The 14,114-nt window shown below is 52.7% G+C and overlaps 2 protein-coding genes across 5 annotated transcripts in view; one reads left to right on the forward strand and one right to left on the reverse strand.

Moving 5' to 3' along the window:
* The first annotated feature begins 142 nt into the window (after positions 1-142).
* On the forward strand, positions 143-8,397 carry MEF2BNB (MEF2B neighbor). 4 transcript variants are annotated; one of them, XM_010563215.1, is made up of 5 exons: positions 143-203; positions 1,850-1,962; positions 6,329-6,393; positions 6,811-6,921; positions 7,839-8,397. In XM_010563215.1, exons 1-5 carry the CDS (start codon positions 167-169, stop codon positions 7,879-7,881), a joined length of 369 nt encoding a protein of 122 aa, XP_010561517.1. In that variant the 5' UTR covers positions 143-166; the 3' UTR covers positions 7,882-8,397. The 4 variants fall into 4 exon arrangements, with proteins under 4 accessions (XP_010561517.1, XP_010561518.1, XP_010561519.1 ...); XM_010563216.1 differs by having other exon boundaries at positions 6,811-6,918; XM_010563217.1 differs by having other exon boundaries at positions 147-193; positions 6,811-6,918.
* Positions 8,398-9,955: 1,558 nt separating this feature from the next.
* The window catches only part of TMEM221 (transmembrane protein 221), a 6,845-nt gene continuing 2,686 nt past the window's right edge, over positions 9,956-14,114 (reverse strand). The window contains exons 2-3 of the mRNA XM_010563309.1: positions 10,758-10,843; positions 9,956-10,473 (exon numbers count right to left, since the gene is read on the reverse strand). Coding sequence (XP_010561611.1) covers positions 9,956-10,473; positions 10,758-10,843 — 604 coding nt within the window. The remainder of the gene's footprint in view (positions 10,474-10,757; positions 10,844-14,114) is intronic.

Genomic DNA, 14,114 nt, shown 5'->3' on the forward strand with positions numbered 1-14,114 from the left:
CCTGGAACACTCAGCCGGGGCTGGGGGGGGGCTGAGGCGGAACGGTGGCGTTGGGGCGATGTTTCCAGCCGGGACCGTTTGCGCAGCGGGGTGAGGCGCCGCCGCTGTTTCCAGCCGGGGCGGTTTTGGCCGGCGCCGGCGGAAGCGGAAGAGGCGGTGGGGCGGGATGGAGGAGCCCGAGATGCAGCTGAAGGTGAAGAAAGGTGGGAGCTGGGCCGGGGCCGGCGGGGGTGGTCGGGCGAACGGCGGCTCGGTGGGGGCCGGCAGCCGCGGGATCGGTCGCCGCAGGGCTCTGAGGGTCTGAATTGGCCGGTGGCGACAGGACGCCGGGTGTCGTGACAGGGCGCGGGCGCGACAGGGCCCTGCGGCGACAGCAGGAGTCGCGACAGAGGCCCTGCGGGTCGTGAGAGAGAAAGGTACGACGGCGGCGGGGCGAGTTGCGACAGGGTGGGTGGTGGCAGGGCACCGCAGTGACAGCAGGGCCCGGAAAGGCACCGCGAGGTTAGTCACGATGGGGAACTGGAGGTCGTGACGGGGCAGGGGACGACCTGCCCCGACAGTTCGGGACTGGTGGAGCCCCTGTGGGTCCCCCCGGCCCCTCGGACCCTGGCCTTGCTGTGGGGAGCTGCCCTGTGTCCTCCTCTCCTGACACGTCCGCTCTTTACCTGCCCCACTGCGAGGGTCTGTGGAATTACTCGTGTCAGGACAGACGGACAGCAGCTGTGTCTGTCCCAGGTGGGTATAATTATTCCTGTGAAGTTTTGCATTCATTCCCATTTGCATTCTGAAGGCTCGGCGTGTCTGCCGATGTTACAGAACTGGGGTATGTGAGCAGCTGTCACTGAAACAAAAGCTCTGAAAGGAGGAAGAGAGAATCCTTATCCTTAAAATAGAAAATTATGCAGAAGCTGAAAGGTGCTCCGCTTCAGCCTGGTGAAAACGCTCCCTGATTCAGCCCCCCACTATGAACAATGAAACCATCTCTGATTTTTGTGTCTCTTAATTATTAAGAGCTGTCACTGTTCTCCTTGCAAACCTGGAGGGAAAGAGAGATCAGAGCTGTGATGTAGCTGTGCAAACCACCAGCTGAAAAGGTGTTCCTGTGTGGAGGGTAGTCCGGATGGAGGTTGGGCCAGGATGAGAGGGCTGGAGGGAGGGGAAGCAGCTCAGCAGGCAGCTTGGAACGGCACCAAAGCTTCCTGAGCCCTGGTCTGCAGCCACTGTGTCTCCTTCAGGGACATTTTTAGGATGTCACCTGGGGGAAGTGTCTGGAGGGGAGGAACAGAAGGACCCTGCAGCGGAGGGTGGCTGACATGCAGGAGAGCTCGGGGCTCTGAGCAGAGACAAACCCGAACAGCTGGTACAGAGACAGGGAACCTCCAGACCGGGAGATGCCGGCATTCCCAGGTGGATGGGGTGGCTGCAGGCACAGGAATGGGAGCCAGGCCTCTGCTGGGCTCTGCTCATCTCCTGGCCCACTCCAAGCTGGTCAGAAAGGGCCCAATGATGGGCATAACCCAAGTGGTCCCTGAAACCAGAACAACCAGAGCTCGTAGGGGACCGTGGAGGTGGTGACATCTCGGGCTGGTCTGTCTGTGGCTGGAGGCAAGCTCATCGCTGGCTGCAGATGCTGTTATGGGGAGAGTGGAAACAGAACTGCCTGTTTAGTGGGATTTTGCTTTCACATCCTTCTCAACAGACTAGTTATAAAAAAATATGTGGGATTTTGCTCTGGTCTCTTCATAGCTGTGTTGGGGACGGGACCAGCGCTCCAGGGCAGCCTTTCCAATCCCGCCTTCACCTCTGTTGCTCCCTGTTTTCCATAACTCTGTTGTTTTTCTTGTTGCAGTTACGGACAAATTCACAGAGAGCATGTACGTCCTGGCCAACGAGCCCTCCGTGGCACTGTACCGGCTGCAGGAGCACGTGCGGAGATCCCTTCCAGAGCTTGCACAGCACAAGGTGAGTCGTGCTTTGCTTTGGACTCCAGAGCTGTGACACAGTTGGGCACAAAATGTTTTCCTGACTTGGCACGTCATCCCTGTTTCACCTCCCTGGGAGGGGGGAGCGGGAAGGAGGGAGGAAATTGGCTATCGGGGTGCAAGGTGCTGCGGCACCCCGGCTCGGTCTGAACTGGAGGGGATGAGGGGATGTTGCAAATTTACCTGCGGACCTGAGGAAAAAAGCTGGAGAGTCCGACCCCAACCCCATGCTCATACGGCTGGACTCATGTGGAGACAAAGAAAAATGAGTAGTCTCTTTTGTACAAGAAGGAGGGAGATGTTAAATCTTATTCCCCCTGCCTATGCTGCGAGATTTTTATTTCCTACATAAAATAAAGGGGAGGGTGAGAGGAGGGAAGGGGGAGCGTGAAGAAACAAGTGCGAAGAGCCCGCATGAGGGAAAGCAGGATAATGAATCGCATCTCACAGCTGTGTTCCTACTTTCCTCCAGAGCACGGAGCACAGACACTTTAATGCCGGCCTTGTTGTCCTTCTCCCTCTTCTGCCAGTCATGATTCATTAGGAGTGATGTCTCATGAATAGATTACTGCTTCATGTCTATGCTAATGCACTGTCAGGCCCCATTTTTCACCTTTGCTTTACAGCCCTGGTTTCCAAATTAACCTGGATTGTGACACTTTATTATTCAATTATTTATTAACGTTTTATATACGTGTCTGTGTGCAATGGTAGGCATATAGAGATGTATATGTATGTATAGCACATGCTGATGCGATTGCATCACTGGCATGCAGGAGGCAGGTTTGTAATATTATTCCTGAGCTGTCACTTGCTTTCATTTAATCAAGATAGTCCCAGTTTCAGGGAATGTGTCCTGAACAAAAGGAAATTGAGCAAATTGTATGACAAGTCATGCAGAGGGAAGAGATCAGTTTCCATCACTGAACAGTGCATAACAGGGATGAGAGCGAGGGGCAGTGCGGAAGCGCTAATGGAAGTGACAGCTGAGCGAAGGCACTGGACACAGAGCATGTTGTTAGGCAGCAGGGTTTATGCTGGGCAAGATCTCTGAAAACCTTTGATTCTCTCATTTTCCCTGCTCGGCATGCTCATCATGGTTACCCGCAGTGTTCTGTGACCTCTCTGGCTCATCTAAGTTCATTTCCTAGCTGCAGCCATCCAAGAGAATTCTCTTTTGTAGCCAAAATTGCTGCTGTTTTCCACTTTGTTCCTATGAGAAAGGAGGTCACGCTGTCCTGTGGATGCCAGCAACAAATACAAGGACCCTGCGTCCCCCCTGTGACTGCAGCCATCACAAGCATCAAATACATTTGGTCTTTGATGCTTTCATGTTCAGCCTTGCAACCTCCCTCCTGCCCTGGCCACTAGCCCCAGTTGGGGCAGTGGTGGCCTTTGTACACGAGGAAGAGTTCTCTGTGCTCCCTGCAGTAATGGTGCAAGTCAGGACAAAGCTGAACCGACCATGCAGTGCCCTTTGCCCCAGGGCACTGCCCCAGTGCCACCCCAGTACCTGTTTGCCTCTTTAGTGTTCAAAAACGTTTCCTGATGCTTGCTCAGAAGTGCTGCTGTTTACGTCCATTTCTTTTTGCCCACTGCTTGGGCACTTCCAGCTTCTTAACTGCCTTTCTGGTTAGTGACTGTGTGTTTAATGGTGCACTGATGTGGCAAGAGCTAGGAGAAAATGGAAAGAAAATTATTTGTGGCAGCTGGAACAACAGCAGATCCAGAGCTGCTGCTAGTGACTTTTCCTCCAGCCTTGTCAGCTCCTGAGTTCATTTTGTTCCAAGGCTGCAGCATCATGTTTGGGAACATGCTCTCCTCCCTGCTGGTAACCAGTCCCTGGTAGGAACTGAGAGACTTAAACATAACTCCATTAGGCCAGTGTCCTGACTGTGCTGCCAGGCTGCCGGTAGTGGGCTTGTGGCCAGGTTTTTTCCACTGTTCTTGATCCCACTCTCATTTTATCCCAGTTTCAGGCCTTCCTGTTTGCAGTGCACAGGCTGGGCCTGTCAAGCCCTTGAGCCCAGACAGCCAAACCCTGGGAGAGAGGGGTGTGCTCAGGGCCCTGACAGGGCCATCGTCACAGCAGAGCATTCAGTTAGATGGGGATGGATATTTTGGGTGGCTCTGCCAGAGCCCATCGGCTTTGTGGCTAGAGACTGGAACAGGAGGGTGTCAGCAGGCTGTGCACCATGAAAACGCTGTCAGATTTTATCTAAATCAGAGCAAAGGCATTAAAGTGAGGTGGTTTTAATTCTTCAGAACAGAAGAGAAGAAAAAGAAACATTCTGTGTGGATCTGTTTTCAGGTAAATTAGTCCCAAGATGTAAGTAATGTATAATGGAGACAGGATTTATTGGCGTTTTCCACTTTCCTTCAGCCATGCAGCAGCTCCATCTCTGGCTGGCTGAGTTCTCCTGAGATGCAGCCTTTGAAATTCCAAGGGGATTAAACCTAGGAAAAATTGGGAGGGAGGGAGCTGGGAGAAAAGTTTCTGCAAGGAGAAGGTCACCTCCATGCCTCTACAACAAGCAACTTTGTATGATTTGATAAAACAATAATCTTAATACCTTCCTCACCATCTCAAACTCTCCAAGCAGATTTACCACCTCCCAGATAAGATACAGCGTGATGCAAGGCCCTCACTGCCTCTGCGCGTTGTAGCTGCGCTGCTAAGCCCCGCTCCACCCAGAGCAGCCTTTCTGGATTTCGCCTGGTCTTTTGAGAACTTACATCTCCTCATTAATTTACTTCCAAGCAACAGTAATATATCATTAGTGCTATTGTATATTAATAGCTGGTTTTAGTTCTTAAACTGCATCCAAGGGCATGTCCTGGGAATTTCAAGAAAGGACATCAAGAAAAGATTAAGAAGTGAGGAGCTCTAGGGAAGGGCTCTTGTTCCTAATTAAGGACATGAAAATCCCAGGAAGTGGTGGGAATGCTGGGAACAGACATCACTGGCTCTGATACTGGGAAATGATTAAAATCTACTGGTGCTCAGAAACAGCAGGACCACAGGCAAGTGGCTGTGACACATACGACTGAGTCAGTGCCATGTCGGGGCCTAAATCATTGTTAAAGATCATCTGGCACCTCTTGGAGAGAGCGGAGTGAGGAGCTGCAGGCAAGTTTCTGCATCTTTTGCAGCTGCCTCTGCATGCGAAGCTTGTTCCCAGCAACAGATACAGTTGTGTAAAACACGATTGGACTCTGGGATGAGCTCAGTCTCTGCGGGGTTGTGAGTCCTGGGTCGAAGGACCCTCTCCTGCAGAGAACTGCCTAGAGCATTGCATGTAGAGGCTTGTTTCTTTTGTAGTTTAAAGCTATGTGGTCAAGTGTCCTGATGTAGGGGAGGCTTTGAACAGCAGAAGTGATTTTGGATGCCGTCCAAGCTCCTACCCGACCTCCTTCACTCACAGAAAGAGCCCCTTTCCTCTGGCTTGTAACAAGACCCAGCAGAATAGACTGGAAAATTAGCTCCCATGAGAATATATTTTAAAGAGTGCCCAAACTACTTAAGGACTTTTGAAAGAGTTTTCTATTGAGCTACACCTCTGAATTCAGCTGCGCTTTCATTGTGATTTGTGTATTTGTTTGGTTTTCCCTTTCCTTGGAGCTACAGCGTACAATTATGTCCCATGCCAGAACTGGCTGCATGCAGTGCTGCTTGAGTTTGTGTGGAGTTTACAGTGCTCCTTCCAGCTCGTGAAAGGAAGGGCACAGTGCTGACTGCTCCTTGGGATCAGATGCCAGAGCAGGCTGGAGGACAGGGATGCTTGCGGCTGCAAAAATGTTTATGAATGGCAGGTCTAATGAAACGAGAACTTTCCATGCTGTGAAAGAAACTTTTACCTGGTTTTGCATGAAGGACTAAGGAACGAACTCTGCAGGAGCTGTGTTAGTTCAGATCCTGGCTGCCTGCTGGGCCAGACACACTGGCAGATCCGAGTACTCTGAAACATCCAGCTGGTCTGTTGCACTCGGCGCAGTCACTGGTTGCTAGCAGCCTGACTGACCGTGGCTCTCGGCTGACTCGTGGCCTAAAACATCTAAAAACAAGGGGAATTTTGCCAGAGTATCCAAAGTGTTGGCCTGAACTAGTAGCCTTTCCAGAAATACACAAAATAAATGTTTCTTTTAAATGCTAGTGCGTGGCACCCGGAGCCCGGAGTGCGTCACAGGCTGTCAAGCGGGAGACGGAATCCAAATGCAATTTCCAGTGAAAAGCAGCCAGAGCCCTTGTTTGGGCAGGGCTGGCAGAGCGTATTGCTGTGGGCTGCGCTGCTGCATCTGTCCAGTGCATGCCTAATGATGCCGCCTTCTTTTCTCTTCTCTTTCAGTCCGACATGCAGAGCTGGGAGGAGCAAAGCCAAGGAGCCATCTACACAGTGGAGTATGCCTGCAGGTACAAGATACTCCTCCAAGCAGGAGGGTTGTGTTCGCAGGCGGAGGTGTTGTGATAGAAACAAAGCAGAGGCTGCCTGCGCTTCCCTGACGCCTCCCTGGTGTAAGTCAGGGAGAGAGCTTAGTCAGGGTGGGGGTGTGAGGGTGCGAGGCAGTGCTCTCTGAACCGTTACCATGAATCTCAGGGGCTTCACTTTGATAAGTGTGTCGGCTCTTCCCCGGTTCTGTGTGCAGTGCAGACCTGCTGCTGTCCTGCAGTAAATCCACGCACCAGCTAGCTAGTATGTGTGAAGATGCATAAACTTGAGCTTCCTTATTAACAGTCCTTTCTGTCAGGGCGTGTGTGCTCTAAAACCACGAAGCCTTTGGAAATACTAACCAGTCCTCCCTCTCCCTCCACCCCTCTCTCTTCTTTCAGTGCCATAAAGAACATGACTGACAGCAGCGTGTACTTCAAGAGCATTGACAGCCTGCTCAAACACGCCATAGCCATGAAGGATCAGCTGAATGCTGCTCAGGGCCGCAGGTAGCAAGGGGATGTGACACTGCCTATTTATCTGAGTGACCGTTCTGGCTCGCAGAGGCTTTGGTGATGTAATGCAGCCCAGTGCAAATACGCCAAGCAGTTGTCTCGGTAATATGATTCTAGACTATTATTTGAAAGAGCATGCTGCTTGCCTTCCAGTGATCTTCTGGCTTTCTTTACTGGGAAGGAAATAATCTTGTTTACCAAAGGGTAACTGGAAAATAATTTATTTCCTTATTTAAAAAAGGATGTTTGGTTGTGTAATACATTAAATCTTTCTTGTGTCAAAGGCATTTGGAGTAAGATAATGCTACTGAGATGGAGTAGGTGAGAGGCTGCATTTGGTGCTGATCTCTCATGTATGTGGCTCTTTTGGGGCAGAGTCCCACAGAGACAAGTGGTAGCAGAACGATGATACATTTTTGTATGTTTGCAGCTGAACTACAGCTACTAAAATATCTTCCAGCAGATCGTCTGAGTCTAGTGTGTTTGTCTCTCCTGAGAACAGTGTTAGTATTGGAGTCTGGGTAGGAGTGAGAAAATTCCCAAATGCTCATCCCTGATAAAACTACCACAGCGAACTGAGAGCCTCTGTCTCTGCAGAATGACTCTGCCATAGACACTTCTGGTTCAGGTTCTGTATTTTCCCAGTTGCCCCCATAGCAGTGTCACACTCTGTGCAGCATTTTTAGTGTTTTTTGCGGTGGTGTGGCTGTGAAGATTGCTGTCTTGACGCCCCCCAGGGGCTGGTGTGTGCTGTTCCATAGTCTGCGCAGCACGCTGAAAGGTGTTCTTGTCTAAGCTGCATTCGTGCTGCAAGCAGTGAGATTTTATTTAAGGGAGCCCCTGGTTCTTCACATTCTTACGGCTGCTGGTGTCCTGCCTGCCTGATGGACGTGACTGTCTCTTTCTTTTTACAGCACTGTTGCCCCACAAGCCAAGAATCCTCCAGCCAGTTCCTGATTTCTGACAAGACTGGCCGTCCTCTGCTGCCTTCTCCAGCCCAGCTCTATGTTCTTCAGCCATGGGGAGGAGTGAGAAACCATCTGCTCAATCTGTGAAGCTGCACAGAGGCCTCTGCCTGCCTCTCCGTTCCCAGTAACAAGGTGCTGCACCTGAGCAGGCAAATCCTGCCACTGGGGTCAGGACTGCCTTTGGGGGTTGCTTTGGGGAGCAGTTGTCCCTTTCCACAGCACTCTGCAAAAGAGAAATTGGGTGGTTCTGCATTTGTCCTTTCCAGTTCTTTTTGATGGCACACTGCTATGAGGCATTTTTCTCTCTACCTCTTGGCCACAGAAATATCTCAGAAAAACTAGGTCTTGCTTTCAGTATTTTGTAGATGACTGTGTAAAGATGTAATGTAGGCACACTTCAGCTTTGTTCAGGAGGCATTCTGCAAGGAGAGCTTTTTATGTGTGTGCCAGGGAGTTGCTGAATTTGGTTTTAGTGAGAACAATAATAAAAAGGAAAAACAAGAAAGTTCTGTCTAAAACCTTCCCCTGTTGCTCGCCTCGGGCTGGGGGGTCTTGGAGCCTGCTGGCTCTGTGTGTTTCAAAGGGCATGGAGCAAAACAAAGACATGCAGAGTTGGAGCCTTTCAAGTGAAAAAAGAAACTGTCCTGTTCTTCAAAAAAACAACAAAAAAAAGGACTTTCTTCATCCCCTGTCAAGCAGTGGGAAACAGAGCTGTACGCACAGCTTTGGAGGTCACTTTAAAAAGGATGCAACTTCAGTGTTAATCTCTCCTGGAACCAGCAGTTCTGTTCTGCTGAAGAATTTACCAAGGATGCAGGGATCAAAGCAGTGCGAAGCTCAGTTTCCAAAGAAATTGCACTGTGCTTAGGATAACAGGTGTCTTTCAGGATAATAGCACGGGAGGTGAGAGGGAATCTGGATCGGTGGCCTCCCTTCACTCCCTGAAATGCTTTACTGGTTGCTGAATGATAAGGAATTGGGGAAGAACCAAGTGTGCTGCTGCTCTGGGCCTGGACAGGGTTGACAGAGAACGGGGCTGCGAGTAACCAGCAAGGTGTTTGTCGGCACAAGGACAGAGTGAGCTAAACCTGCTTGTGTTTCACAGAAACAGCTGCTGCCTTTAGTACTTGCGCTTTCTGCCCTGCATACAGCAGAAGACTGGCAGTGCCGATGCAAACCCCTTCCTGGACCTCAGCCTCAACAATTGGCACTCTTCTGGTGGCACCCAAGGAATCCCCAGAGAGGTTCCTCTACCACTGAGCAAAGCCAGGGCCCTGGGGCTGCCCCAGCACAGCCCCTTTCCCTGCTAAGACCCTGCTTAGCTAGCTGTGTCCTGCTCAGAGGGTGGACGTGCTGGTGAGCAAGCAGCAGGCTCTCTGCCACCCCAAACCCACCCTCTGCAGCTTGCAGACTGCTCTGGCTCCATCTCGCTTGTAGCTCCTCCATCGCCTCCCTCGGTTTCTTACACCTGCCTGGCTACATGCTGTGAGGAAGGCATGCTGGGTCAGTTGTATGAACTGTCTCGGTGTAGTGCTGGCTCCTGGGGATGGAGGAGGGAGGAAGGAGGCAGGGGAAGAGCAGGGTGGTACAGACAGCTGGAGAGATCAGCTGGAATCTGCTGGAGAAAGAGGGTAGGTCTGCTCATGGACAAGGTCCGCTTGCTTCTTCTCACCCACGTGTTCCGCTTCCTTCGCTGCCGTTGGGACAGCTGTGGGGGTCCTGCACGGGTCACTGCCAGCTGCTGCCCTGTCAACGCGGTCCTGGTTCATGGGGTGGCAAGTGCCAGCAGTGTCACAGGTGGCAGGAGCGGCTGGGGGCTCAAGGCAGGCAGCCGAGGGCTTTTGGCTTTGAGTGGAGGTGGCATCTTCTCAGTACAAGAAGCAAAGAGCGTGAGGCAGTGGCTGCACAAACCCCCAGGCAGGAGGGCAGAGGGTGGAAAAGCAGCCATCCCCCTGCTCTGGTGAGATATGACCTATTTTAAGCTCTAAATAGAGATGCAAATCTCGGCCCTGGTGCCTGCAGCTCCCCTGGGACGAGACGGGGAGAAAAGGTCCCGTTTCCACTCACACCAGAGTCGAGTCCTTGCCCGAGGCTCCAGGTTTGCGTGACAGGACGTTCCTCATCTCCTGCGTGACGCCGTTCCAGGGCTTGCTCTGTGCCTGCAGCAGGCCTGACTCTGCCGACAGCGTCCTGTGCGTTCGGGGCAGGTTGTAGCTCTCCTTCTCGGAGCGAAGCCCAGGGCTACCCGAGGAGGTGAGGTTGCTGCTGGCTGGAGAGCCCAGCTGGGATTTGCGCTCCAGGAAAGGAGGGAAGGAAAATTCCCGGTGGATCTCGGGCCGGGGCCGGGGCGTAGCCACGTTTTTGTTGTTCAAATCGCTGGTGGAGGATTCACCGTGCTGGGCAGAGTCGTTCTCATACAGGGTGTGAGAGACCTCAGAGCGGGTGCGGCGTGAAACCTGGGAAGCCCGTACCAAGGCGTGCGTCACCGTGATCAGCAGGACGATGATGCCGGAGGAGAGAATACAAGCACTGGCAATGCCGGCCTCCAGTTCAAACAGCAGCAGCATGTAGATGGCAAGAGCTGGAAGGAGAGGAGAGTGCAGAACGTCTTGAGGAACCAGAAGGACTAAAGCGACGCATTTGACCTGCAAAATTCAGGCCAGAGGAGCCCTCGTGAGGGCTGGTCACTGAGAACAGAAAGTTAGCACTACAGGAATGAGTGGCAAAGTCATTTGCAAAACAAACCTGATGCTGAAGTAGAAACTCAGCAGCTCACAAGCACTCAGCAACCAGTGCAAGATGTATGGTCTGGGCTGAAAACGCATGGTCCCTACTGGGCTGTGCTGGTGGGAAATGAGCACTTGCCTGTTAGGTAGACTGAGACCCCACAGCAGAACAAGCCAATGGCAGTGTGGCGAACCGTCCGGCTGTCCAGAAGGAACCAGTCTGCCCTGCAAAACAGATGAGAAAAATACAGGTCTGCGTAGTCTCCTGGCCCTGGTCTCAGCACAGGAAAAACGCTGATGCTCTGTCCCCTGCCGAGAAACTGAAACGCTGGTTTTTGCATAGAGAAGAGGTTCAGAGCCAGGTCACAAGCCCAAGGACCTCTGCTGATTTGGGGTTTCCCCCAGGCTGCTGCATTGCACAGCTCTGGGCTGCGTTCTTCCCACTCTGGAACAGAAGATTTTCACTTGAAATTTCAAACTTTTCCTGCCTGGCTCCTCTGCTTCAGAAACCAGATGGGGGCAGGGGCTCAGGAGAGACAAATGGCTGGAGGCTTTTTGCAGGTGATTCCCCCCTGTACTGCAAACCCTGAAGAGCAAGCAAGGAACAAAACTGAGGTGTGTCAAGCCCATCTCCCCCTTAAAGAATGACAAGTAAAGTGCTGGGGCGTTGAATTAAGCAAGGCCAGGTTCTCTCTTCGCCCTTGGGATTGGATTTCTGTGCTCAGCTCAGATTGCAAGCCTTTTGTCTGAAGGGGGCTTGGTACTTGAATTGTGCTTAAAACACATGAAAAGACCAGCTTCTTTCCAGCAGGGTCTTTGTTTTCCACCCAGCACCGATCCCTGCGCCTGCTGCCTGCGCTTTCCCCGCGCTGCACGCTCTCCACTGAGCCACTGACAGCTCTGCCTGGGTGTCTTCAGAGCCAGACTGACCTGGCAAAACTCAGTCCTCGCTGGGCTTCGGAGGCTTCTGTCACCAGAGGATGTCTCTGCTAATTGGGAGAGCGGGATGTGGTCGTTAGGGGATGCAGCGTAGTGTGGCCGGGGTGGAGGTTGGCAACGGGTGCCAGGCGACTTGGGGGGTTGGACACATGAGTGCTCGGAAAGATGCTGGCAGGACTGTGATGCTGGGAAGCCACAAATAGTCCCTTGAAACAACTGGGGGTGCGCGAGGCCTTGCTGGTCCCGCTGACCATCTCCAAAAAAATCCCAGGGAGCTGTTTGGAAATATGCCCTGGCTTGGAAGGACCAGCTGAAGGGGCAGCAGCGCAACTGTCCTCCTGGCAGGACCAGCCCTTGTGTTGCTCCTCTACAGCAGCCAGCATCTTCGACCCCACGGGGTGAATTCGGCAGCCAAGGATGCTCTGCCCTGGCCCCCTCCCCTCCTCCCAGGCTTGTCGTAGCCCCTCGGCCGTTGGGGAGCCTGCAGCCAGGAGCCGTTAATAGACCCTGGACCCACTCCCGCTCCTCGCTGCTGGCGGGGAAGAGCAGCCGCTTTGTTTTATTAATTACCTGAGTCGAGGGGGATTAGCGGGGAGGAGAAGGACTTTGTTTGGAGCTGGCTCGGACTATTGAGCGCAGTGCTGAGAAGCGGAGCGGTAATTCAGTGTGACAGGCCCAACGTGGGAAAGGTCCCTGGGACGTGAGCGGGTCCCCTAATGAAACCGGCGCCCGGTGGGGCCAGGCCAGCTCGGCCATGAGGAGTCGGCAGCTAGTGGCATCCCACATCGCAGCGGAGAGGGGCTGCGTCCTGCCGGCACCTCCTGCCCGGGGGCAGCCTGCAGACCAGCATCCCCGTGTCCCGAGAACCTGCTCTTTTCCTCCCAAACACGAGTGTAACCCTCAGCTTGCAGTTGGGGAAACCGAGGCACAGACAGACTAAGTGATCTGCTTGAGATCCCAGGCAGAGGGACACCAACCCAGGGCTCCCAATGCCTCGTATCGCCTACAGCAAAGCCAAAAGCAGCCTCTCGCTTCGCTGGGGCTCTGGAACAGAGCACAGAAATATTATTTCAAATCAAATTGTTTGGGAACAGCTTCCTTGCTTGGCGAGACGTGCCAGCGGGGTCCGCAGCCATGTGGCCATGGTTGCTCTGTCCTGTAAGCCCTTGAGCAAGTCGCTGCTGTTGGAGTACGGGCTGTCCTGCAGCCAGCACGCTCCGTGTCTCTACCTGTGACTTTGCATCTGGCTGCCTGATTAGTGCTGCTCCTGTTTCACACTCAGAATTTTCAGTTGAACCTCACAACTCTGAAATTGAGCATTTTACAGCCCAAATCAATACCACAATTTACAGCTGATGGGGAATTTTCTGCTGTAACAGTTTTCCAGCAGAAATTCAGCTCCCACAGAAAGTCAAGTTTGCTACAGGAACTTTGTGTTTTGCAGAAATATTTTGCTCTCCTTCGTTAATGAGCACGCTAAGCATCAGCTTCGCTTGGAAGCTGCTGAGAGGAGATGCTGCCACTTGCTGGAGTGCCTCCAGCCGTCGTGCTCCATGCAGAGCATGAGGCATTGATGGGTTTGTCTAATTAGGGACAAAAGTAACTGTTGAAACATTATCATTTCCTTTAAATGAGTTTTGACTTGCTTAAGTCAGAGTGGTCCCAAAAGGGTCCTCTGGGCACCATTGCATGAACTACATGGAGGGACCTCCACGTACAGACCAGTTTCCACCAAGATGCTTTCAAATCTGATTTTTCACAAGTTGTTTTTTTCTTTTAACCCAGGAGCGGAGCTGGTGCTGGGCTGGGCCAGCGTGGGCAGAAGAGCCACCAATCCAGGCCAGGTCTCCACTGAGGAAGGAGAGGGGAACGGCTTTTTTTTGCAAGTGTAAATGTGCTGGTAATGATTAAGTCAACACATGTCTATGGTTAATGATCCCAGGCCTGCGGTCATTTTGGTGCTGCACAAGTGGCCTGTGCGATCACCCCGGCAGTGACCCGAAGAGCCCAGCTCTCCCGCTGCAAAGGGACAAATCTCAGGTGCTCCTGGACATCGCGGCCAGGCCCGGCTTCCCTGCCTTGGCCCTAGAGCTGAACTGGTCTTGCAGGCTGGTGTGACCCCACGTGCCTGGATAGGGACCCTAACACGCTCATTGGGTTTACACAGGGATGTTATCAGGGAAACTAAATAGCGTGTATTAGTGCAGCCAGGTGGACGGGCTGCTATAAACTTGCTCCTAGTTGGTAACAGTCGCTAAGCACAGCTACACCCCAAATTAAGGGGCACATTTACAGCCCCGGGGTTCATCAGCCAGAGATAACCCTGCTTCCAGGGCAGGCACTGCAGAGGTGAGTTTTGTGATACCCAAAGTGCTCAGCGAGTGCCAGCAGCATCTTTCGCTCCCCACAACGCCCTTTCGCAGGGGCAGTGACTGGGGGGGGGGTTGTGCTGAGCAAAGGCCAGATCTTGGGGTGCAGGAGGGTCCCCCATGCCATGGGGACAGGTGCCCTGTGAGAGGTCCCCTCACCCTCCTTGCACCCCTCGTTCCCCCAACCC

The sequence above is a fragment of the Haliaeetus leucocephalus genome, unplaced genomic scaffold (genome assembly GCF_000737465.1).
Source record: "Haliaeetus leucocephalus isolate CR32 unplaced genomic scaffold, Haliaeetus_leucocephalus-4.0 Scaffold164, whole genome shotgun sequence".
Classification (NCBI taxonomy): domain Eukaryota; kingdom Metazoa; phylum Chordata; class Aves; order Accipitriformes; family Accipitridae; genus Haliaeetus; species Haliaeetus leucocephalus.